The following is a 25,386-nucleotide window of genomic DNA, read 5'->3' as shown; positions in this document are numbered from 1 at the left end:
GAGGAAGTTGATGGACTATGCAGAATTAGATAAATTAACAGGAAGGATTCGAAACCTGCGGGATCAGAGATTCTTAGAAGACTGGAGTAAATCTACGAACTATTTGAAAAGTAATTGTGATGAACAGATTACGGTAGTAGGACTGCAAGAAGTTTTGTAAGGTGGATTATTTGAAATACTGCAAAAAAAAAAAAAGACTATGAAGAGAATTATTAGCTAAGGACAATTAAATGTAATGTAGAAATTAAGAAATGCAGAATAAGTGATAAAGAACGGAAAATCATCAGAGGTGTTGACCGAAGTCTAAAAATAATGTATAAGATGAGAAGATATGTTGTATGACTGTTGGAATTGATATGTTAAAAAATCAATTAAAAATATACATATATAAAATACTGCCACAATAAACATGTTGGGGTTGAACTAGATGACACTCCCTTCAATTCCGTAATTCTGTGTTAGTCTTTAAGGCTCCAGCAAACTCTCGCTTGCTTTTACGGCACAACGCTCAAAGGTTTCCCAACTTGCACTCTCTGGAGATTGACATGCTATTGTGACAACTTTGCGGGGAGACCGGGTGTTAAAAGAGCACCTTGCACCAGATCTTGTACCTTTCACCGTAACAGTGCAAGGAAACAAGCAATACCTTTGGCACAGCGGTTGGCAACATCCCTTTGTCCTGCCAATTTTCTTCTTCTTAATCAGGGAAGACTTTCTGGAGCTTTGACTTCTGTCCATATCCATGTACGAGTTTCCTACGAGTTTCCTGAGTGTTTTTCATATGCATCCACCCCCCACCGGGAGGCCACTTTTAGGGAGAAAGGAAGATAAAGGACGGAGGCTCCAAATTGCCATCTACTGAAATGGGAGCTAGATCATTCTCAGTGTGAGGTCTGAGCCATCTCCCTCTCTCTGCCCAAGCTTTTAGGGGAGGAAACCAGTGGATGTAACTTCTGATTGCAGTTACGAAAGAAGGTTTCAAAACAGCCCCAGCAAAAAAAGATTGCTCGGTGCAGGGGAAGCCAGATCTCATCAAAAATTGCTTGGAAGGAACTTCCTAATTTGCACAATACTTTTTTGCAGAGAACAACACACACACATCCAACACACGCTTCCCTCTCAAGCCTTGGAGCCTGCAAAAGCTTTGTGGTGGTGCCTGGAGGGTACACAGCAAGAGAAGCGTAAAGTTAAAGGGACCCCTGACCATTAGGTCCAGTCGTGGCCGACTCGGGTTGCGGCGCTCATCTCACTTTATTGGCTGAGGGAGCCAGCGTACAGCTTCCGGGTCATGTGGCCAGCATGACTAAGCCGCTTCTGGCGAACCAGAGCAGCGCACGGAAACGCCGTTTACCTTCCCGCCAGAGCAGTACCTATTTATCTACTTGCACTTTGACGTGCTTTCGAACCCGGCAAAGAGGGTGGAGCAAGGAAAACCACTGTCACCTCTCCGCTGGGAAACACTGAGCAAAGGCGAGTCCCCAGGCAACGCGGCCAATTTGATCGGCACAAGGCATGCAAGCTCCACCCCCCCAGTCATTCTTAGACTCCTTATTGGGTGAGCAACACAGCCAAGCAACACAGTTGGAGCCTCCCTCCTCCCTGGCTGGCAAGGAGGGAGGGAGAGGAGCTGCTTCCTTTGAAACCCGGGAAATTTAAGGGACATCATCAATAAGGGACAGCAGCGGGACACGGCGCTGGGATAAGGGACTGTCCCGCCAAATAAGGGACAGTTGACAGCTATGACCTGAATGCAGGCAGGTGAATAGAATTCTATAAGTGCATTGAATTATTTAGGTGTGGTACCCTCCACAACATCTGGACTACAACTGTCATGTTGGCTGGGGCTGGGGAGGGATGAGGAGAGGCAAGATATCTTGCCTAGAGCTTCTCACTTATTCTGGAGTCATGCAGAAGGCTGAAAGGCAGGAGCCGGACTTCTCCTTAATGAGATACTGGGAAGACTACTGCCCGCCTGCTTTCTCCCAAGTAAAAAGGAACAGAGACTTGCTTGCTTGTTTTTAAATGAAAGCTAAACTTTCAGGGAAGCTTTTTTCTTTTCTTTTCCTGGGGACACAATACGCAGCCAATTTTCAAAAACACACTCAAATTCCTGCCCTACTTCTGCAGGCACTGGAATAGTTTAGGCTTGTAAATCTCACGGCAAGCAAAGGAAACTTTTATGAAATTGAAAAAAGCAGTTGGGGTTTTTTTCCCCCTCAGGTCCTTAGGCCACCCTTCCCAGCCGTTGTCACAAATTTTGTGTGCAGGCTGGTCACTTGTGCAGACTAACTTTGCACTCCTAGGAAAGTTGGCAACAACATTTGAATGGCAGATGAAGGTGATGGACTATATGGAACTGGCGGAAATGACTGGCAGAATCCGAGACCAGGGAGAAGAGTTGGTGGAAGAAGATTGGAAGAAATTTAAAAATTATTTACAGAAATATTGTAAAATTAATGAATGTTAGAATGATGTTGGAATGAAGTTAAGTGGTTTTAGCAGCAATGTTACAAAGGTGTATGTAAAAATGGATTGCTAATAGGTGTGAATCTAAAGTTATAATATATCAAGACAAAGGATTAAGATAAAAATAAAGAGGGAAAGGATTTGCTGAATTAACTAATTGAACTGGAATACAAAAAAGGGAGGTGTGAGGAGGTCAGGAAAACAAGTAAATGAAAGACAAGATATGGAAAGATTGATTTGTTTTTTAATTGTTCTTTATTTTTCTGTATTTTGTATTTTCTTTTTTCTTTTTCTTATCTTTTGCTTATTACTGTAATTTTGTTTGAAACTTTAATAAATATCATTTTTAAAAAAAAGGAAAGTTGGCAACAACATTTGGATGGTCCCTGGTTCACCTCCCCTCACAAGAAAGTATCCTTACTCGGGTTTGACCCGGTTACCTTCTGAGCCCTTAAAGTTTGCTGCACAGCACTAAACTTAGGAGAGAGGGACTCTGCTCTCAAGATACCTTCATATTTTGCTCCTCAAGGAAATATAGCTGCCTCTGAAGTACAGCGTGTCCAGGCTGGAGTGTGAGTTGCTGCAGCTGTGGAAAAGTACTTCAGAAAGCAGTGTTTGCTCACATCAATCATCAACTAAACAGCAAAGGCCAAATTCTCTCGGAAGTTATGCCCACATACCCATTTATCCCCACAAGGCTGTGGCAGAACATGGTCCCCTTTCTGTGCTCCCTGCCACAGAAGATATTTCCAAGAACTGCCCAGCTCACCAGAAGGGTGGAGGAGGCAGTCAAATGAAGCCTACCATAAGGCCAGGACCAAATGGATGAACAAAAAGTGTCAGATGGGCCCGTTTCTACAGGATTGCTGGCCAGGGCTCTCGCTTTCCGTTCTCACAACATACAGGGTTCATCAGCCTCGGCTGCCGAAGTCTCGGCTAAAACTCTCACTCTGCATTTTAAGTTTGTCCTGGGGCCGATATGAACTGAAAGCAAGAATTCTTCCACACCAAAATACATCGCCAATGCCTTCAGACTGCAATCAGCTGTCTGCGGCACCGGATTTTAATTAATCCTCCACACCCTCTCTCCTGTGGCAGGCACTCGTACACACACACACAAAAAATCATGCATGAATCGATTTGTCAAGATGAGAAAGGGCTAACTAGCCATGTGCATAACGTAAGCAGGGTGGGACAGTTCATCTGGAGAAAGTTAAGTGCCTAAATCTCCAAGACTTTAGTGGAATGTAAGCAAGCACCATGGGATTGTGCATATAGGAGAGACACACATGGCCTTGTATTAAAGGAATGCTGAAGCTCTTAATCTTTTTTTAAAAATACAAGAGTTTCAAATGAGACAACACGGTGCCAATTATGTTCTCAGGAGGATCAGGGATCAGGAAGGTTTTTTTAAAAAAACGAGAAAAAAACCCCACAACTACCCTCAAATGTTTCTCTCTAAGCCAATCTCATGACTTCAGCAAGCCTGATTTGCAATTCTGAACCTCGCCAGTTATAGCAGTACCAGGGCTCTGGGTCATGCCAACCAGATGAGGGACTTAGCCAAGGAAAGGCAGATGTCGAAACGATCTGCAACCTGCCAGGAATTGTTCTATGAAAATGAAACACCGCACAGCACAATGCAAACCTCGCTTTGCCCGCCTGGACATCTGTTTAGCAAACGTGTCCATTGCCAGACATCCAAGTAGGAGTCAGCAGCCCAGGGCCAGATCTAGACCCCTGCTAGTTTCTAGTTTGCAAAGGAAGCAGAGGAGCGGCAACAACGGGAAAGCAAGGTGGGTGGTGCATAATAATAATAATAATAATAATAATAATAATAATAATAATTTATTATTTATACCCTGCCGATCTGGCTGAATTTCCCCAGCCACTCTGGGCGGCTCCCAATCAAGTGTTAAAAACAATACAGCGTTAAATATTAAAAACTTCCCTGAACAGGGCCGTCTTCAGATGTCTTTTAAAGAAAGGATAGCTGCTTATTTCCTTCACATCTGATGGGAGGGTGTTCCACAGGACGGGTGCCACTACCGAGAAGGCCCTCTGTCTGGTTCCCTGTAACCTCACTTCTCGCAATGAGGGAACCGCCAGAAGGCCCTTGGTGCTGGATCTCATTGTCCGGGCTGAACGATGGGGGTGGAGACACTCCTTCAGGTATACTAGACCGAGGCCATTTAGGGCTTTAAAGGTCAGCACCAACACTTTTAAATGTGCTCAGAAACGTATTGGGAGTGCATGTGAAACGTGCATGCGAAACAAACTTCTACAACTTTCCTTGAAGAGGCCCTCCCATGGCACAAGCTCCTGAATAGACTTTAAACACCATCTCTAAACTGAAATCCCATTAATTACCTAATGGCTCTGACAGTTGAGGCAGAACATAGCCATTGATAACCTTTCAGATGATTCACTGCAAAGCAGCTCAACGAAGGACCAAATCTAGAGAAAGCTGCATTCCAATTCTAGGCATGCTTACTCAGAAATAAGTCCCACTGAGTTCACTTGGGCTTACTGCAAAAACAAACCAACCATGGATGGTATTTTAGCCTCCTGGTGCCATCCTAAACACACCTGCTAGAGAGAATGTCCCATTAAACTCTTTGGGGCTTATTTGCAAGTAAACATACATAGGATTGCAGTATGTTCCACAGTTCCCACAGTACAGTGCGGTGAAGAAAGCAAACACAGTTCAGTTCCTGATCAGCCTCAAAACTCATTCTGTCATCTTGGACCATTCACCAATACTTGGTCAAGTCTACCTTACAGGGTTTTTGTGAAGAAAAAATGTGGAGTGGACAACAATACAGTAGTACCTTGGTTTTCGAACAGAATGTGTTCCGGGAGTCCTTTCAACCACCGGAACCGTTCGAAAACCAAAGTGTGGCTTCCAATTAGCTGCAGGAGTGTCCTGCAGCCAATCAGAAGCAGCGCCGGATGTTCAGCTTCCAAAAATTCCAAAGCTCCTGCAACCAATCAGAGGCCCCGTTGGACATTCGGGTTCCAAAGAATGTTCGCAAACCAGAACACTCACTTACGGGTTTGTGGCGTTTGGGAGCCAAACAGATAACTACCAAGGCGTTCAGGATCCAAGGTACGACTGCATATGCAAATCATGTTGACTGTGTTGTGAAGGACCTATTCAAGCTACCTACAACTCTCCAACTTCCAAAGTTTTCATTAAAGCCGCTTGTCAGTGAACACATGAATCCACAGTTTTTCTTCTTCCTTATTAACAATACCAGTAACTATGGTTCACCTGGTCAGCTAGTTAGGTTCTATTGGGGTGGTCAACTTTTTGCAGCTTTCTGCTCCTGTGAATTTCACATCAGCTGGATCTGCTAACACTTGTAGATGATCGTGAATGATGAATAACATTTCATGTGCTTCCTTCTGCATACCAAGCTTCTGTTTAATGCAACAGGTGTGTGTTGGTTTTGTTCTGGCCACCTGGCTTTCATAGCATCACTAAAGTAGAGGATTAAATCTCTAGACGGGAAGGGGGAGGGTGCAGCTGCCTGTGTAGTCTTTTAGGACATATGACTCTGCCTCATGAGGAGTTCTATGAAACACAAAAGCTTGCAAACTCCAACCCCGTGCTCAGCTGATCCAACTACAGAGAAAGTTTTACGAGCTCTATAACTTCCTGAATCACGGTTACTCCGTCATTCTGTTCCAATCATTTTTCAAGGCTTCAAGTGCTGCCATATATTTGAGCAAACCTTTTTCAAAAGAAGACAGGAGAATTCGAGTGGCATTTTGCCTGTCAACCTTCTTCACAAATGCCAACGAACTGGAGGTTGGGAATCTCTAGGACAATGAACTCGTGTGTGCAAGCAAGTTATCACCAAGGGCATTTTCTCTCTCTAAAAAAACTCAAAATGGATGTTTTGTTCCTGCAACTTTTTGCTGTTTGGCTCCTGGGGGTCTGCCCTCGCAGGTTACTTTTGACAAACACCGAGATGAGAGCAGCAACAACTTTTAGGTGTAACCCTTCTTCCAAAGTCCCATTTCGGAAACCTTTTAAAAACGCGGTCCATAGTTTTCAAAGTTAGGGAGAGAGAGGCAATTAAGACAAAGATTCCCATAATCTCTCTTAAAGGTAAAGGTAAAGGGACCCCTGACCATTAGGTCCAGTCATGACCGACTCTGGGGTTGCGGCGCTCATCTCGCTTTATTGGCCGAGGGAGCCGGCGTACAGCTTCCGGGTCATGTGGCCAGCATGACTAAGCCGCTTCTGGAGAACCAGAGCAGCGCACGGAAACGCCGTTTACCTTCCCGCCAGAGCGGTACCTATTTATCTACTTGCACTTTGTCGTGCTTTTGAACTGCTAGGTTGGCAGGAGCAGGGACTGAGCAACGGGAGCTCACCCCGGCGCGGGGATTCGAACAGCTGACCTTCTGATCGGCAAGTCCTAGGCTCTGTGGTTTAACCCACAGCACCACCCGCGTCCCTTATAATCTCTCTTGAGGGCTGACAATTATCATCTCTGTTCTCTTACCCCCAGTCTTCTCTAACATGGTGGCGTCCATATTGTGTTGGACTACAGCACGCACCATCCATGAATCAGCCACATTAGCTAAGCCCGATGCGAGTTCTAGCCCAAAACAGCTGGAGGGTATGCACACCCAAAGTTGTGATTTCCTCAACTTTGGTCCACAGGGCAGTGCCCTTGCAGGAGAACACTGTTAACCTTTGCTTATCACACAGACTGCTCCTGCTCAAACAGAGCACGCAGGACAACCTTGTCACTCATCTCTGATCAAGCTTTGAATCTAGAGTTGCACAACCCTGAATCTCTGTGAGTCTGGAGAGGGATGGGTGCTCACGTTTGTGACCTGAACGACTTCTCACAAGCGTCACTAAATCTTGCATGCTCTTATTTGGAAGGAAGCCTCACCTCGAGATTAAATATCACTGGGCCGTAAGACAGCCTTTTTCAAAATGTAGGAGGCCTGGAGGGTTTGTTGACAGCAGGGTGAAAAAGCAAAGCGTTTTGCATGCAGCATATAGCACCTTCTTAGCCAATGCAGTTCCGACATCTGCATTCACATTTTCAGTTGTGGGGGCGGACAGACGGACACTTGCAAAAAGAGCTGAACTTTAGAGTAGTTTAAATGAACAGTGCTCCTCCAATATGAGGAAACAAAAAGTATCCAGCCAAGCTTGCTTTATCTACTACACACCTTGCCAGAAAGACCTGATCTGACCCACTGTTCTCTGTTTCAACAGATAAGATGGCAAAGTTCTAGAAGTTAACCCCTTATTAACTTACAAGGTGTCACACAGGGTTGGGGGGGGGACAGCAGAGGGATCTTCCAAAAGCATCTCCCAATTGCCATCCTTTTTCTTTTTAAGTAAATAAATAAACAAACCCACCTCTCTTTACCTTTGGTGAAGCCCCTAATTCTGTTTTTCTAGATGTGATTGCAAATGGCTGTGAGAGGCTGTCAAACTTAACACTGAAGGTATCTTTGCTCAGCTGTTTCCCCCTATTCAGATGAAACAAATCCTCATGCTTTTTACACACACTGGGTCGTTTCTATATTCACATACGAAGGCTTGAAAATTCCTGTCTACCCTTGACTTTTGTCCTGGCATATTCTACCTCTAAACCAGGAACCCCCAACCTGCGGCCCTCCAGATGTTTTGGACTACAATTCCTATCATCCCTGACCACTGGTCCTGTTAGCTAGGGATCATGGGAGTTGTAAGCCAAAACATCTGGAGGGCTGCAGGTTGGGGATGCCTGCTCTAGGCTGTCTCTCATTTCATTTTTTAAAATTTTATCTACTGATTATTTTGATATCCCTCCGAGGAGATAAAGACACGGTTGTCTTCCCTCCTCAACTTTATCCTCACACAACAATCCTGTTAGGTAGGCTGAGCTGAGAGGTTATTTGGCCCAAGGTTGCAAAGTTGGTCATGGCTGAAGGTCATGGCTGAAGGTGGGGATTTGAAACCTGGCCTCCAAGCATCCTAGTCCAGCAATCTAACCACCATACTATGCAAGGCAACATTGCACATAAAAACATGCAACTTTCCCTTAATTTTCCTCTCTCTCTTCTTTCTACAATCCAAAGCCAGAATCTGGAGTGAGCAATTGGGAGCAGAGGTTGCGGGGGGGGGGGGGGTTGCAGAGAGGACAACACTGGGGGGGGGGGACACACTTAACACTTTCTCTGCTGCCTGTTCTATCTGCTCCAAAGAAGGCTCCACACATGCACAAACCAGGAACGGTTTCTCAGAGAGAAACAGAGATGTCCTTTCCAATCTCAGTTTGTAGCACAATCCTATGTGTGTTTGCTTGGTAGTAAATCCCATCCTGTTCTGTCGGGTTCATTTCTCCCAGGTAAGTGTGTGCTTAGGACTGCAGGCTCCAATTAGGGGATTAGCCCCTAATTGTGTATTTTGCTTCAAGCCCAAACACCTTAATACAGCCAGCCAAAGACCACATGGCTCTCCTCACCTGCGCAGTAATAACAAACCATATCCTAGGAACTTTACACCATAATGTGTTTTCAAGGTGGAGGCTCAATACCAGCAAGAGAATGATAAGAGATGCTCAACCAGCTCTGGTTAAGAAGTGCTAGTCCTGCAGCAGTAGCTTCAAAACCCACCTTGCCAGTTCCCAAAGGGCACCACGCACAGCAAAATCCAAAGCCTTTCGTTTTTCTCATTTATTTTTTATTATTACTATGTATCTTTAAAAGATAAACATTCAGCGTAACAAAGAACTTAAACCGGAAGCCTTTCTTTAGCACACACGCCCTTAGGGGGATGATCCACCACTCATTTACTCGTGAGCAAGCCCGCCAAACTTGTCGACTGACAGGCAACAGGCTGCACTACGAGGGGTGAGTATAGCAACGTTGGCCAAAGTGGGGCCCGCCAGATGTTGTGGGACTACAACTCCCATCATCTCTGGCCACGGCAAGTTGCGAGTGCAGCTGTATGTGGAAGACACCCACCCTGGCTACCGCCAAACGCCACAGGCAAACACTATACCGTGGGTGTTTCTGCAAGCAAGCGCAGCCAACTACCTTTCTATGCCCTTTCCGATGCCAACGGGCGAAATGCTTTGCAAAGTCAGAGCGCCGTCAGCGCGCGCGCGCACATTCCTACGCAACCCCCAGCAGGTGGACCCGACGTTGCCCTCGGTCCGTCCCGGGTGCCTTTCACTCAAAGCGATTAAAAGCGCAAGAGCGCCTCTCGGCATGTGAAGAGCGCCTCTGGCGCACAGCCCAGATTTAAACCAAAAACAAGGCTTTCCCTTCATACACAGAACACACGCGCGAAGCGTTTCACGATTTGGGGGGCTAGGGCTGTGCGCTCCACCAGCTCAATATTCCCCCCGCCCCGTCTCTTTCTTAGGAAACTTTGCAGGACTTGGCCCTGTTAACCCCTTACCTTCCAGCGCCACCTCCTTGCCCGCCCTCTTGAGCGCTTGCACCGCTTCGTCGTGGGTGGCGTCGCGCAGGTCCGTGCCGTTGACGGCCAGGATGGCATCCCCGACGTAGAGCGCCTGGGTCTGGTCGGCGGCCAGCCCTTTGAAGATCTTGCTGATCAGGATGGGCATCTTGTTCTCCTTGCCCCCCTTGATGCTGATGCCCAGCCCGCCCATCTCCTGCTTCAGCACCTTGACGCACCGCTTCTTGTTGGAGATAGCTTCGGGGACTTGCTCGGGCAGGTCGGTGAAAGCCGTGCGCACCCCGCTCATCAAACCCGATTTAGGGCTCATGCCGCCGCCGCCGCCCCCCGACGGCGACTCCGGAGAACCCCCGCCGGAAAGGCTGCAGGCGGCCGAGGCGCCCCCCGACGCCGGACCCAGCGCTGCCCCGCTGCAGAAAGTCCCATTGCCGTTGCTGCCCGACGCCCCGATGCCGTTGTAGGCGGCGGCGGCGGGAGCGCCCCCCTCGTCGGCGCTCAGCACCAGCGCCTCGTCGCTCAGGCTCACCAGCACCCGGTGCCACCGGTCGCGCACCAAAACTTCCAGCGCGCCACTGCGCTGCACCCGGCCGACGCCGCCTCCCCCTCCGGCCGCCGCTACCGCCATCTTTGGAGCATTTCTCGAAGCACCATGTGATCGAGGGCGCGCACAGACAGGCGGACGGGCAAGGGAAGCGAAAGAGGGCGCGCGGAGGAGCGCGCAAGACTTCTCCTCGGCGCCCGAGCGAAAGAGAGAGAGGCGTCGAGGACGAGGGAGGAGGAGAGGGAGGGACCAGGGAGAGCCCCCGAGAGCTCCCAGCCTTGCAGCGTGGCGAGCCGAGGGGAGGAGCAGTGGGGAGAACCGGGCGGGGGGGGGGGAGAGAAAGGACGGACGGGGCGGGCGGAAGGAGGAAACTCCGGCGCAAGGGCGCAGGAGGCAGCCCGAGTTTGGAGACGGGCGCGCAGCTCGAGACTTCGGAGTTGGGTAAAGCAGAAGGGCTCCCGCGCCGCCGGCCCGGAGAGATCAAGCATTTCCTGGAAGGGCAAAGCTTGTTTTTGTTTCGAGATTCTTGAGGTTTTCAGTTTTGCGTATTTTAGTGTGGGTGAGCCGCTTTGAGACCTAGGCGGTGGAAAGGAGAGAGAGAGAGAGAGAGAGTTAGTTTAACAGAACAAACATAAGTAAATAATAAGCACATAGGAAATGTGGGGCTGCTTTAAAAAAACAGGTCTTATTATTTTTATTATTATTAAGATTATTATTAGACGGAGTTGGGTGCAGCTCGAATGGAAGGCAGAAGAACCTTGCGTGACCTTGGCGTTGTTAATCGTGCCTCGGTTTAAGGGCACTCCTGGTCGTGGCTGCTCAGAAGTAAATGCTATTTAGTTTGACGGGGCTTACTCCCAGGTACGTGGGGATAGGATCGAGGACTGGGCTTGCTTCACACTTCGTGAGGTTGTGTGGTAACAGACTCTGCCTTTCTCTTTCTCTTTTACACATAAAGTACACACTGTTCTGAGCTCCTTGAAGACAGAGTGGAATGTCACCCCGTTAATGTTCTTATATAGGCGAATTCACGGAGGATAAAACTATCCGTTGCCACAAGCGATTGTTGTGTCTGTGTTCTGTCTCCATGACCAAGGCAGCATAGTCCTGAATTCAAGTTCCTGGGAACTGCAAGTGGGGAGAAGGTTGTTGCACTTGGGTTCAGCTTCCCATAGAAGAAGAAGAAGAGCTTGGATTTGATATCCTGCTTTATCACTACCCAAAGGAGTCTCAAAGCGGCTAACAATCTCCTTTCCCTTCCTCCCCCACAACAAACACTCTGTGAGGTGAGTGGGGCTGAGAAACTTCAGAGAAGTGTGACTAGCCCAAGGTCACCCAGCAGCTGCATGTGGAGAGGGGAAGCGAACCCAGTTCACCAGATTACGAGTTCAGCGCTCTTAACCACTATACCACACTGGCTCTGTAGTTGGCTTCTCGAACAACAGGGTGCTGGACTAGATGGTCCTTCATCCCAAAGGCGTACCTGGGTTCCCTTGTTCCCTTGGCTTATCAGCGCCGAGAGAGACCATGGACAAGAAACTTCCCTCACCTGGCCTCCCAGAGCAGTGGAGGAGCAGCCCAGGGAGCAGACAGGTGGGCAGGCAGAGTGGAGAGGTGTGATTTGTGCGACCCCCCCCTGCCCTCGGGCCTGCACCCTTGACTGGGGCCAACCTGACCAACCCCTAGGTTGGGGTATCCCAAACCTGGGTCTCCAGCTGACCAATGGGGTCCTACTAGCTAGAGATGATGGGAGTTGTAGTCCAAAACAGCCAAGTTTGGGAAACCCTGCCCTAGGTACGCTCTTGCCTTGGCCTGATCCAGCAAAGCTCTTCTCGTGTTTTAAATAATAACAATAATATAGTTCCAGGGAACAACAGTTTGCACGTTATTGTTTTTGTTGGTCTTAACTAATGCACTAATTAGTACCTACCCAACTGTTACTTCTGGATTCTTTTTCCCACCGTTGTCATTATTCTTAACTGCCTCAGGTGTCTGGCACTGGCTCCAGAAAACACAGTAAACTTCAGAGTTTGCCAGGCTCCGCCCACAGCTTAGCAGATTCCACTGTCTCACAGTAGAAGCGTTCAAGCAAATGCCCTTATCCTCACACACTGAGCGCTGTCTGAAAATTGGCTACTGGCTGGCAGAGGGCCGGTGCTTCTAGATCAGGGGTCAGCAAACTTTTTCAGCAGGGGGCCGGTCCACTGTCCCTCAGACCTTGTGGGGGCAGCGGACTATATTGGGGGGGGGGGGATGAACAAATTCCTATGCCCCACAAATAACCCAGAGATGCATTTTAAATAAAAGGACACCTTCTACTCATGTAAAAACACGCTGGTTCCTGGACCGTCCACAGGCCAGATTTAGAAGGCAATTGGGCCGGATCCAGCCATCGGGCCGTAGTTTGCCTACCCATGTTCTAAGTGCGCTCTTCTTGCAGGTAGTCACATGCTTGGCCGTCAGAGCCCCAAGTTTTCCCCTTTTTCCCTAAGGTAGATCTTGTGTTTTGGAGTGTCCAGAAGCTGTCTGAGCACTCTAGTCTAGGCCTTTAGAATAGATTTGCAGAGCCAACCTTAGCACCTGGGCAGCTGCTGCAGCCCCAGAACCCAGCTCTAGAACGCTCTTTAAAAGAATAAAGAATCCGTCCTGATGCTTCGAGCGGCACAAGCTGCCAGTTTAATTTACCACAGCAGTTTTGCTTCGGGGAATTGTGAGGAATTAATGCAGCAGCCTCCATCCAAATGGCACTACTGCTTGCTATTGTGCACCATTGATACTAGGCAAGTCCACCAGGGCCCAACAGCAGAGGAAGGGCTCATCAGAGGGCATGTTGCCTAGCCTCCTCAAATGGGGAGCCTGCCCCACAGGGCTGTTTGCATGTGTGAGTGTGCACATAAGCAGAACTTGTACTGTTAGAATATTGAGGCTGGGGTATTATTAATATTCATAATTATAATTATTATTACTACTGTTATATTTATATGTCGCCCATCCGACTGGGTTGCCTCATCTAGTCTGGGCGGCTTCCAGCAAAATATGAAAACACAATAAAAACATCAAATATTAAAAACTTCCCTATAGAGGGCTGCCTTCAGATGTCTTCTAAAAGTCATATAGTTCTTTATTTCCTTGACATCTGGTGGGGTGGGGGGGCACTACTACCAAGAAGGCCCTCTTGTCTGGTTCCCTATAACTTCACGTCTTGCAATGAGGGAACCACCAGAAGGTCCTCGGAACTGGACCTCAGCTGAAAAATGGGGGTGGAGATGCTTCTTCAGGTATGCAGGGCCGAAGAGGTTTGAGGCTTTAAAGGTCAGTGCCAACACTTTGAATTGTGCTCAGCTATGTACCGGGAGCCAATGTAGATCTTTTACAGGGATCAGCAAACTTTTTCAGCAGGGGGCCAGCCCACTGTCCCTCAGAGCTTGTGGGGGGCCGGACTATATTTTGGAAAAAATATATGAACGAATTCCTATGCCCCACAAATAACCCAGAAGTGCATTTTAAATAAAAGGACACATTCTACTCGTGTAAAAACACCAGGCAGGCCCCACAAATACCCCAGAGATGCATTTTAAATAAAAGCACGCATTCTACTCATGTAGAAACACACTGATTCCTGGACCGTCCGCGGGCTGGAATTAGAAGGCGATTGGGCCGGATCTGGCTTCCGGGCCTTAGTTTGCCTACCCATGATATTTTAGGACCAGTGTTATATGGTCCCAGCATCTGCTCCCAGTCACCAGTCTAGCTGCCGCATTCTGTATTAGTTGTAGTTTCTGAGTCACCTTCAAAGGAAGCCCCACATAGAGCGCATCACAGTAGTCAAGATGACCAGAGCATGTGCCACTCTGGAAAGACAGTCTGCAGGCAGGTAGGGTCTCAGCCAGCGTACCAGGTGGAGCTGGTAAGACAGCTGCCTTGGATTCTAGTTCAGCTGTAGAGAAGAGGTAAAGCGAAGGCTATTCCTACTGTTTTCGTGAGAGTTCAGATCCATCCCAAAGTATTGTAACATAAACTTCAGCGTTCAGCGAATTTTGTTATTGAAAGCCAAACAAGCAATCCTAAAAATAAATGGTTATAACTAAAGTGTTGACATATCCTTAGTTACAGTGACATTCCATCCCTTCCCCTCCAGCCTGATTTGCTCTGCAAGTCTCTTTCAAGCGCTGGTTGCTTCCCAAGGCACCAAGGTGGCAAGTGTTTTTGTTTCCAGGAGGGGGTTTGTTGCATTCTTATATATTTAATCAGCTGCATCTCTTGCTGCATTAAGAGGCACATTGCTTAAAACGACCGGATCAAAGGTTGGGTGGTGCTTGTGACAGCAGCTGTTGAGCAAATTGGAATTCTTAGCATAGTAAGAGAGAGGACGAGAAACAATTCCACATGTCACCGCTTCCTTTGTCCGCCTGTCAAAGGGAAGGCTTGTCCAGAAATCAACGTACCGCTTACTCTGAGCTTGCCTGCTTCACTTGGCAAGAGCAGAAGAGCGAGCCTGAACTTCACCTAGAAGGCAGCTCTCAACAAATTCTAGAGGCCCTTGGTTGACCAAATCATCCAAGGAAGGTTGAGGGACACAGAACCAGAATTTAACTGAGAGTTCCTTGGTGTCGTGAAGGTACGCAAACCTATAAGAACGAGAGCAGCTAGAAGCAAAGTCTCCTGAACCCTTGGCCTACCTGGCTAGTCAGTATGTCAAGTCCAAAGTTAAAAGACCATAGGTCAATCCATGCAAGCAAAGTCGAAGGTCAATCCAAGTGGGCCAGGTCTGAAGTCCAGCAGTCAGGATACAGTCCATAGTCCAACACAAAGCTCAGTCCCATAGAGGTCCAGGGGCATCCCGGCCAAGGTCCACCAACATGGGCAGCTGAGCAGACACAGCATCTCTGCTCTGATTGCCACGTCTGGGCTTTATGAGGCAGGTGACCCTCACCTGTTCCAAGCCTACTTAAGCTGAGGAATCACTCACCTTCTCCCAGAGCTAGCAAGCCCCACCTGGTCAAATAAGGAGCTAGGCTAGGGGCCCTTGCCTGTTCCAGCCTCCTAGAGCAGTGGTTCTCAACCTGTGGGTCCCCAGACGTTGTTGGACTACAACTCCCATCATTACTCTGAGCTCTGGCCTTGCTAGCTAGGGGTGATGGGAGTTGTAGTTCGAGAACATCTGGGGACCCACAGGTTGAGAAAGGCTGTCCTAGAGCATACCTCCCAATGCTCCATGCACCTCAGAGCCTGCCATGTCTATGGAGAAGCCCTGGCTCTCGTGATGGGTCCTGCTGCTCTGGTTCCTGTGCATTGACCTCCATCTCCTTGCCATCCTCTTGTCACCCTGTGAGAAGAAGAAGAGTTTGGATTTGATATCCCGCTTTATCACTACCTGAAGGAGTCTCAAAGCGGCTAGCATTCTCCTTTCCCTTCCTCCCCCACAACAAACACTCTGTGAGGTGAATGGGGCTGAGAGACTTCATAGAAGTGTGACTAGCCCAAGGTCCCCCAGCAGCTGCATGTGGAGGAGCGGAGACGCGAACCCGGTTCACCAGATTACGAGTCTACCGCTCTTAACCACTACACCACACTGGCTCTCTGTGAGTACTTCCTTCCCCTGCAGGGCTCTTCCTATGCCATGTCTCAAACCAGCGCTGGCTGCAAGGGGTTCAGCATCTCCCAGGTTTCAGGCAGAAAGCCCTATTAGGCCTTCCTGGAGATGAACCTGGGGCCTTCGGCATGCAAAGCAAATGCTCTACTGTGGAGCTACAGCCCTTGTGAAAAGCATAGCCAGATGACATTCCTGAAGCCCAAGCTGGAAGGTGCTTCATCTACAAAGTGCACAAAAGCCGCCGCTTCAATTCAAAGAGCCCAGCTAGATAAACGAAGAGAGTGACCGTGAAAGATGAAGGAGAAAATAGTTCCATTAGCATCTGGGCATTTTGAATGGCAAGATTTCCCCCTGAACAATGGCCCCCATTGAGGCCGTGAGTGCCTGCCTTGTGTCTGCTACCCATCAGACAGGCATCACTTTCTTTTGAGCAGCTGTGCGCTCTAATTGGAAAAGAAAAGGCTCCCAAACTCATAAAAGGGTCTCTCATCGCAACGCTGGAAATCACTCTGGAGCAGAACTGAGTCAACTGCTCCTGCGCTTCTCCACCCCCTTGATCATCTTGGCATCATGACCATCATAGTTTCTTGTTTGTTTTTAAACTGCAGGATGCCTTTTAAGACCCTAAGCAGCATGGAGTCACAGTACCTGTAGCATCAAGTCTTCCTGTTTACACCTGCTTATAATGCTGGCAGTTCTGTTTTGTAAGGTTCCCTTTCTAAACCCATGGGATTCTGGGTAGCCCTGGCTGCTGGAGTCTGCTTAAGGATTTCTCTCAGCATTGGGACCATTCCTCATTAGGCCCAAGGGATAAAATCATAGATAGTTTTTGTTATGTACTGAAGTTCTCACCCTGGGCCAGCAGGGGGATACTGTAGATAGTTATGGAAATGAAGGATTGAAAGTGACGTTCAGTGATTGGATAGTTTTAGAAGTTGCTACAGTAACGTTGTACTGGAGCTCTATATGAGCAGGCTGACTGAGCTCTTCAGTTCAGTTCTGTTCTGGCCTCTGAATAAACAAGAGCTGTTTGAAGAATTGCTGTGTCGTCTGATATGTTCACCCACAACTTAACAGTTTTCACCTCAGCAGGCCCACAAGCCTCACGCTTATTCTCCTGCTGCGCCTCTTTTTCTCACAGTTCCCATCAGCCTCAGAAAACATTGCCAACAGAATGCAACACTAGAAAAGGTACTATGATACATATATGGTGGAATTATTTAAACAGCAAACAATTTTGGGAAACAATATATAACGAAATGAAAAAAATGTTTAGATATTCATTTAGGAAAACACCAGAAGGTTTTCTATTGGGAATAGTACCAGGAAGTCTAAAGGAAGAAGACAAGACATTATATTTGTACGCAACAGTAGCCACAAGGCTATTGATTGCGAAAAATGGGAAAAGTGGTATTATACCGACAAAAGTAGAGTGGCTTGCCAAATTATTGGAGCACTACAATATATCCAAAACAATGGGAGAAATTGGAAGGATCTCAAAAGAGAAGATAAGCAGGGATTGGAAGGTGTTTAAAGGATACTTGCAAAACCATATTGAAAAATCAGAACTCCTATTAGAATAAACAAGTTCCGTTTTAAATACTGAAATACTAAATAAGATGGATAACAATGTGTAATAGAAAAAGAAGCATGAAATTAGGTTAAAGGTGTGTGAAAGAAAGTAATAGAAGTGGAAATAAATTGTAATTGAGTAGATTGGAAGTCTAACACAAAGGTGGGGTGAGGGGTGAGGGATGGTGGTGGGGAAAGGAATTATTTGTGGGACTGAATGTAGGTATATTTGTATATATTTAAGGATGGTATGAAATGTATGTTTGTATGCTTGTATAGTCGCAATATGTGTGCATTAATGCTGAACTATTTTAACAATAAAAACTTATTTTAAAAAAAGAAAACATTGCCAATGGCCAGGGATAAAGGGAATTGTAGTTCAGAAACATCTTGAGGGCTGAAGTTTCCCCACAGCTGGAGCAGACCCTTTGCTCCCATCACTTAAGAGTACCAAACTGTCTCCGCTCACTTTTATCACTTATTATGGTATAATATTTCAACAACCGATCACAGTTTTGTACTTGTTCTTCCCCTTGCAGCCCTTTGTTGCCATAGCTATCCATAAATAACACTCATGTTTGTATCCAAACCTCTCCCACTAGACTTACAGTAGGATTCCACCCAGATTTATCTGCCAGCTTTTGGAGCCTGCTACTTCTCAAGTCTTTCCCAATATGTAATATCAGCCATCACTTTGTGGGGGTTACATTCACACTGACGCACAAAATCAACTCATGATGAGGTGAAAGAATCTTGCCATGGCTTTCGCACATCACAAAGTGAGATCAAGAGGGCAGCAAACAACTAGATTAGGAGATTAATCAGGGCTTTTCCCCTTTTAAAATTCTGTAGTCCTCTATGAACTATACTGCTTTTTGGTGTAGATGGCAAATTGTTGGAAGCTTCCAGTTAAAACTCATTCCGTATGAAAGTCAGGCAGAAGTCTAGGATAGATCTGCTTTCGCTCATATCCTGGTTTTCTAACAGCAGGGAGATGATTCAAACATATGGTTCCCCAACTGCATCTTTTAGTTATACAGTCGTACCTTGGAAGTTGAACGGAATCCGTTCCGGTAGTCCGTTCAACTTCCAAAATGTTCGAAAAACCAAAGCACGGCTTCTGATTGGCTGCAGGAAGCTCTTGCAGCCAATCGGAAGCTGTGGAAGCTCTGTCAGACGTTTGGCTTCCAAAAGAACGTTCAAAAGTGGAACAGTCATTTCTGGGTTTCAATCGTTCGGGATCCAAAATGTCCGAGAACTAGGCTGTTCGACTTCCAAGGTACGACTGTACAATCCTGGAAACACAGCTCTTGAAAAAAGTTCTATGATTGTTATTAGTAGTGGTGGTATTAGTGGTGGCAATAGTAATATATGGCCTTCCACTAATATGATATCTTCAGGTGATGTACACAATATCGTGAAAAGCATTTTAAAAAGCAGTTAAAATCAGCACAGAAAATAACAGCAAATTAACTGGAAAAATTAGGAGGAGACACAGCCATGGTATTCATCCTGCTGGCAAAGATTGCCAGAACAAAAATGTCTTCAGCTGCTTCCAGGAAGGACAGAGAATGGGCACCTGTTATGTCTCAACAGGAAATTGAATTCCACAGAACGGGGGGCAGCCAAACTAAAAGTATTGCTTGGAGTTGCTTAATACTGGGTCTTATGAATATGGAATGCAGAAGTGCATTTACCACATTTATTCTTACAGTAAGTTTGGGCAATACAAGATGGTGGCCTGTAAGCAAAATGGAGACCCAGGCCACATTTTCCAAGCCCGTTTTTCTGTGTGTGACCTCTTCCCCTCCTTCTGTAGCTTGGTATTTGGCTGAAGGGAGTGGCTAAAGGAAATATTCCTCATACTCCAGTATGAAGTGGCCAAGGGAAGCAGCTGCAGGAGTGAATCAACCAGTGGTATCCCCCAGAACAATGTGGGAAATGTTGGGATGCAACCCTTGGCTCACACACTCTAACACTGGTAGCCCCACAAACTTCTCATGAGCTGTGGTTGGCCAAGCTCCAGGTGGCCAATGGAAGCAGCCAATGCAGACCCTATGTCACGGCCTGGTTCATGGGCGATCAAAGTCCCGGCTGGGGACATCGGGACCGGGAGCAAGATGGCAGGGTGGGAGCAGGAACGGGAGTCCAGAAGCCAGGAGTCAGGAAGCCAAGGGTCCGAGGATCAAGAAGCAAGGAGTCATGAAGTCAAGGGTCCGAGGATCAAGAAGCAACGAAGTCAGGGGTCCAAGGATCAAGAAGCAAGGAGTCAAGGAGCTGAACTCAGCAAGGCGGGGAATGTGTTGCTGTGGCAAAGAGCCGAAGGGAAATGCTGACCTTATATCCCTTCCTGGCTCTTGCCACCAGGTGCTGTGAGTTATCAATTGGCCTCACCTGTACGGCCGTCCCTTGCCTCTTCAGAACCAACTTAGGAAGGCCCCAGTCCTGCAAAGTCCTACTGGTCACAGGGCCTGGCTCCTGCACGCGCTCCTGACACCCTCAGGGTGTCATGCCAGGCTTGTGCATGACAAAACCAGGAGATTCTCAGCTTCTCCAGACAGTCTACATATCGAACACTCGTCCTCATTTGCTTGCACAAAACTTACACTGAGATTCAATTATCTCAGGCCTGTCATCTAGCTTTTGTTGGGATTTGTTTGTGGGGTGGTTATATGACAGCAAGTATTTGAGCTGGATTCGTTCCGATTTGCTTGCAGGCTGTTTACACAACTTCCTGTTAATCATTTGCTTATTCCACACCATTCAATTCATATCCCCTACCTGCAAAAGTTCTGTTTCTTTTTAAAAGTGGTTATATGTTACGTTAGGGCAACAGAGTTCTTTATTCCGCTTTGATTGCGGAAACCCAAATTTCCCAACTCTCATCCTTCCTGCAAAACACTGACCGTCTGGGGATACCTCCAGGGAAAACAAAATCACGCAAGTCTGCTGGTCCACTATTAGAAAGCCACCCACTCTTTCGTCAGTTCATTAAAATGAAATTTCAAAGCAAATAGTGGTGGTGAAATAGTGGCTGGAGCATTGCGGGGCCCCACCTCCCTAAGCGCCACAATTGCTCCATGAAGACTTTCTGCAGTGCAGATTCCTACCTACCAACCCCCTATGACATTTGGCAGCTCTCGATGCCACGTTTTGCAAAATGCCTCCTCCGAGAAGTGACAGACGTCTCGCTGGCCGACCTTCTGGTTTTGACATGCGACGCAGACCACCCTTTGCCTTTTAAAAACGAACAGCTGCATGCCCCTGTTTCCCCCCTCTCCTGTCTCTACACGTCCTGCTGCCACCTGCCAAAAGACGGTGTGCCCGCCTACTGACATTTCTCAGCATTTGTTATGCCATATCTGCCTGTGCCTTGGGTGTGTGTGTAGGAACAACAAGAGTTCATTTTGTCTGTCTCTTGGCAATAGCACACAGAGTGCCTGCCAGCGTATTGTTTATTTCTCCTCTGAGGCAAATCTCTTCTTCAAACGGTACTCATGATTACGGTTGTACCATGTAACAAGCAGGGGTTCATTTGTAAAGGAGAAATGTTGGAGCTCCTATACAGTGGTGTTGCGTGGGTTGCCGGCACCCCGGGGCAAAGCAAGTCTTGCACCCCCTAACCCACGGTTCCTGTCAGGGCCAGGCGGCAGTGATGATGGTGGGGAAGGGTCTTCCCAGCAAAGAGAGGGAAATGGACAGTGGCAGCTGTCATTTATTTTATTAATATTAATTATTTCATGAACTTTTTACACCACTTGATTGCTTCATTTTTGTTTTTTACAAATAAAACCCGCAAAGCAGTTGCACCCAGATAAACAGCCCCTATGCCCCACGCCCCAAAGCTACACAACAGCTCCTATATAGCTTTGAAAATGGGTTATAATAATATTATAATAATTTATTATTTATACCCCGCCCATCCGGCTGGGTTTCCCCAGCCATTCTGGGTGGCTTCCAACCGAATATTAAAAACAATACAGCGTCATACATTAAAAACTCCCCTAAACAGGGCTGCCTTCAGATGTCTTTTAAAAGTAAAATAGTTGTTTATTGCCTTGACACCTGCTGGGAGGGCGTTCCCCAGGGCAGGCGCCACTACAGAGAAGGCCCTCTGCCTGGTTCCCTGTAACTTGGCTTTTCGCAATGAGGGAACTGCCAGAAGGCCCTTGGAGCTGGACCTCAGTGTCCGAGATGGATGATGGGTGTGGAGATGCTCCTTCAGGTATACAGGACTGAGGCTGTTTAGGGCTTTAAAGGTCAGCACCAACACTTTGAATTGTGCTCGGAAATGTACTGGGAGCCAATGGAGATCTTTCAGGACTGGTGTTATATGGTCTCGGCGGCTGCTCCCAGTCACCAGTCTACTGGGAGCCAATGGAGATCTTTCAAGATCAGTGTTATATGGTCTCGGCGGCCGCTCCCAGTCACCAGTCTAGCTACCACATTCTGGATTAATTGCAGTTTCCAAGTCACCTTCAAAGGTAGCCCTATGTAGAGCGCATTGCAGTAGTCCAAGCGGGAGATAACTAGAGCATGCACCACTCTGGCAAGACAGTCTGCGGGCAGGTAGGGTCTCAGCCTGCGTACCAGGTGGAGCTGGTAAACACAGAATTAACCTGCGCCTCAGACACATGGCCTTCATGGCTCTCTATCTGGCCCTTGGGAGTCTCCCTGTGTCACATCCTCTCCCCAGCCACACCCTTCACTGGCCCTACTTTCGTTGATTCAAATTACAAGAAATGGGATTCTGACTAAACATTATGAAGAACTTCCTGACAAGTAAGTGCTTCTTTGCCAGTGCAACTGACTAGCTTGGAAGATGGCAGACTCTCTTTCATTGCAGGTTTTTAAACAGAGGTCAGATGACCATCTGCCACGGATTCTCAAGCTGTGATTCCTGCATTGCAGCTGGTTTGACTAGGGTCTCTTCCAACGCTACAATGCTTATGTTTCTATGATTCTACTTCCTACACTACTTCTCTATTTTCATCAAAGAAATGTTGGAGGGTATGGAGTTCTGACCCCTAAGCCAAGGAGACAAGTAACTATACAATTTTTAGAAGGCATCTAAAGGCAGCCCTGTATAGGGAAGTTTTTAATGTTTGATGTTTTACTGTGTTTGATGTTTAAATTTGTGGGAAGCTGCCGAGAGTGGCTGGGGCAACCCCGTCAGATGGGCGACACAGAAATAACAAATTAGTAGTAGTAGTATATAGTAGTGTATAGGGAACCCGTGTGGATTCTCATGAATCAGTGTAATTCGATTCCAAGAGAATGGAAGCCAGTAAGTTTTCACTAGTTGAAAATTCTGAGCAAGGGTTGCCCCAGAAAAAGCACATTGTAATCATCTAGCCAGGATGTTACTAGGGAATGGACTACCGTATTTTTCGCTCTATAAGACGTACCAGACCACAAGACGCACCTAGTTTTTGGAGGAGGAAAACAAGAAAAAAAATATTCTGAATCTCAGAAGCCAGAACAGCAAGAGGGATCGCTGCGCGGTGAAAGCAGCAATCCCTCTTGCTGTTCTGGCTTCTGGAATAGCTGCGCAGTCTGCATTCGCTCCATAAGACGCATACACATTTCCCCTTACTTTTTAGGAGGGAAAAAGTGAGTCTTATAGAGCAAAAAATACGGTATATCTCTTCATGAGTGGCTGAAACCAGCAAACTGGGTGTGGCTGATAATAAGCACTTTATGCCTTCCTGAGCCTACAGTGAGAAACATGGATCAAGCCCCCAAGCTATGCACCTTCAAAAAGAGTGCAGCCTCATCCGGAACAGGCCATCTACTCAACTCCCAGACTCAAAAAACCGCCAGTCCACCTCCATCTTATTCATTTGTCCCTCATCCAGCCTACTGCTCCCTGCAGGCAACAACCTCACATCTGCAAAGCCTCACCTATGAGCAATAAATACCTGTGGCCATACCTCCCTTCAATGAACACAGCATGAATCGTCTTGAGATCATTTACGCTAAAACTGGAAGTTCAAGCTTAGAAGCACTATGCATCCAGCAATGCTAGAAAATTAATTATAACCAGTTTCAAGTGATTGGACTTTCTTGATTGCTATATTCAGTCCCTATAATTAGGGAGTTATAGGTGATGCAACTAATCATGGCTTTTAGTAGAATTTTAATTGCATCTACTTTCATCCATGGGAGTGGTTGGAACTTGGAATGTATAAAGATGCACAATGAATATTTCCCCCCCTCTGTGGTGTAGATGTGAAAACCAGAACACAAAGACTGATTGTCGTCCAGATTCCCTGCCCCCCACATTCTTTTTTAAAATGTTCAGTATCTTCTGTAAAGGTTAGGTTACCATTTCGTTTAATAGCCCTTTGAACTTGTTTAGTCCCTTAATGTTTGTAACTTTCTTTTCCCTTTTTCTAATGGCACCGTTTTTCAAAATCCAGACATCAACATACAAAACATCTTTTTTTAAAAAAAGTCATTTGTTTGAAACTGAGATACTCTAAAAATATCCCTACAAAATCAGCAATAAAGCAGTAACTACAGCTAATTATAGACCCCCAAATAAAGATATAGCAAGCACGTGACATAACAGAATCAAACTTCAAAGCTGGTTATGCATCTGTCAGCGCAAGCGTATATTGCTTTGCATTTCTGAGGCTTTGATGCTGTCTATCAAGTTATCTGACAGACTTAATAAATAGACTCTGGGTAAAAAAGAACAGGAAGCCTCCAATTCAACACTACAGGGGCAGAGGGAAGCCAAAAAATGGGGAGTTGAGGAGGGTCAGTTGGGGCGGGTGAGAAATGTCCCTATTTTCATTTGAGGAACGTTGGAGGGTATGCTTGTGATCATTATGTACCACCATGTAAGGAAGTACAGTGGTACCTTGGGTTAAGAACTTAATTCGTTCTGGAGGTCCGTACTTAACCTGAAACTGTGCCACCGCTGCACAATTTCTGTTCTCATTCTGAAGCAAAGTTCTTAACCCGAGGTACCATTTCTGGGTTAGCGGAGTCTGTAACCTGAAGCGTCTGTAACCTGAAGCGTCTGTAACCCGAGGTACCACTGTATAGGGAATTAGAAATGTAGATTGATTACGGTATTTGTTAAATTGTAGGATTTATTGGGCACATGGTGGTTAATTAGTTAATTACTGGGACCATAGAATGTGTGTAATTTGTTTCTATATCATTAGTCTTTGCTTATCTGCTTGCTTAAGTGACGCTTTGATTAGTCTCATCATAGGAGACATTCTAATCTGATGACTTCTTCCTTCCTTGTACAGTGGTACCTCGGGTTAGGAACTTAATTCATTCTGGAGGTCCGTTCTTAACCTGAAACTGTTCTTGACCTGAGATACCACTTTAGCTAATGGGGCCTCCCGCTGCCACCGCGCCACTGGCGCACAATTTCTGTTCTCATCCTGAAGCAAAGTTCTTAACCCGAGGTACTATTTCTGGGTTAGCGGAGTCTGCAACCTGAAGCGTCTGTAACCCGAGGTATCACTGTAGTGCCTTTTAGTTTAGGTAAATTGAAGCCTTCTCAGCCTTGGCAGTGTGCAGTAAAGACACGTTCTACCAAGCGGCAATTAATCGCTTGCAGATTTGATTGCATGGATTGTGTTTGCATCTGGCTTCCAGCCTAGCTGCTCCAACGAGAAAGTTTTGCTTGCCCCTCTCCCTTAGCTTCCTATCATGGGAATTCTCACCAAATAAATGCCTTCTCTGGAGCACCCCCCACTATCTGACAGAAGGCATCATGAATGCTGTTGACCCCAACCTTAC

The 25,386-nt window shown here is 46.8% G+C and overlaps 1 protein-coding gene across 1 annotated transcript in view; it reads right to left on the bottom strand.

Moving 5' to 3' along the window:
• Window positions 1-10,741, bottom strand: part of SNTB1 (syntrophin beta 1) — a 108,744-nt gene extending 98,003 nt beyond the window's left edge. The window contains exon 1 of the mRNA XM_077932750.1: window positions 9,893-10,741. Within this exon, the coding sequence (XP_077788876.1) occupies window positions 9,893-10,538 (646 nt within the window). The 5' untranslated portion in view covers window positions 10,539-10,741. The remainder of the gene's footprint in view (window positions 1-9,892) is intronic.
• Between the last annotated feature and the right edge of the window lie 14,645 nt (window positions 10,742-25,386).

This window comes from Podarcis muralis, chromosome 8 (assembly GCF_964188315.1).
Source record: "Podarcis muralis chromosome 8, rPodMur119.hap1.1, whole genome shotgun sequence".
NCBI classification, from domain to species: domain Eukaryota; kingdom Metazoa; phylum Chordata; class Lepidosauria; order Squamata; family Lacertidae; genus Podarcis; species Podarcis muralis.
The sequence above is the reverse complement of the archived record's forward strand: the minus strand, read 5'-3'. Positions and strand labels throughout refer to the sequence as shown.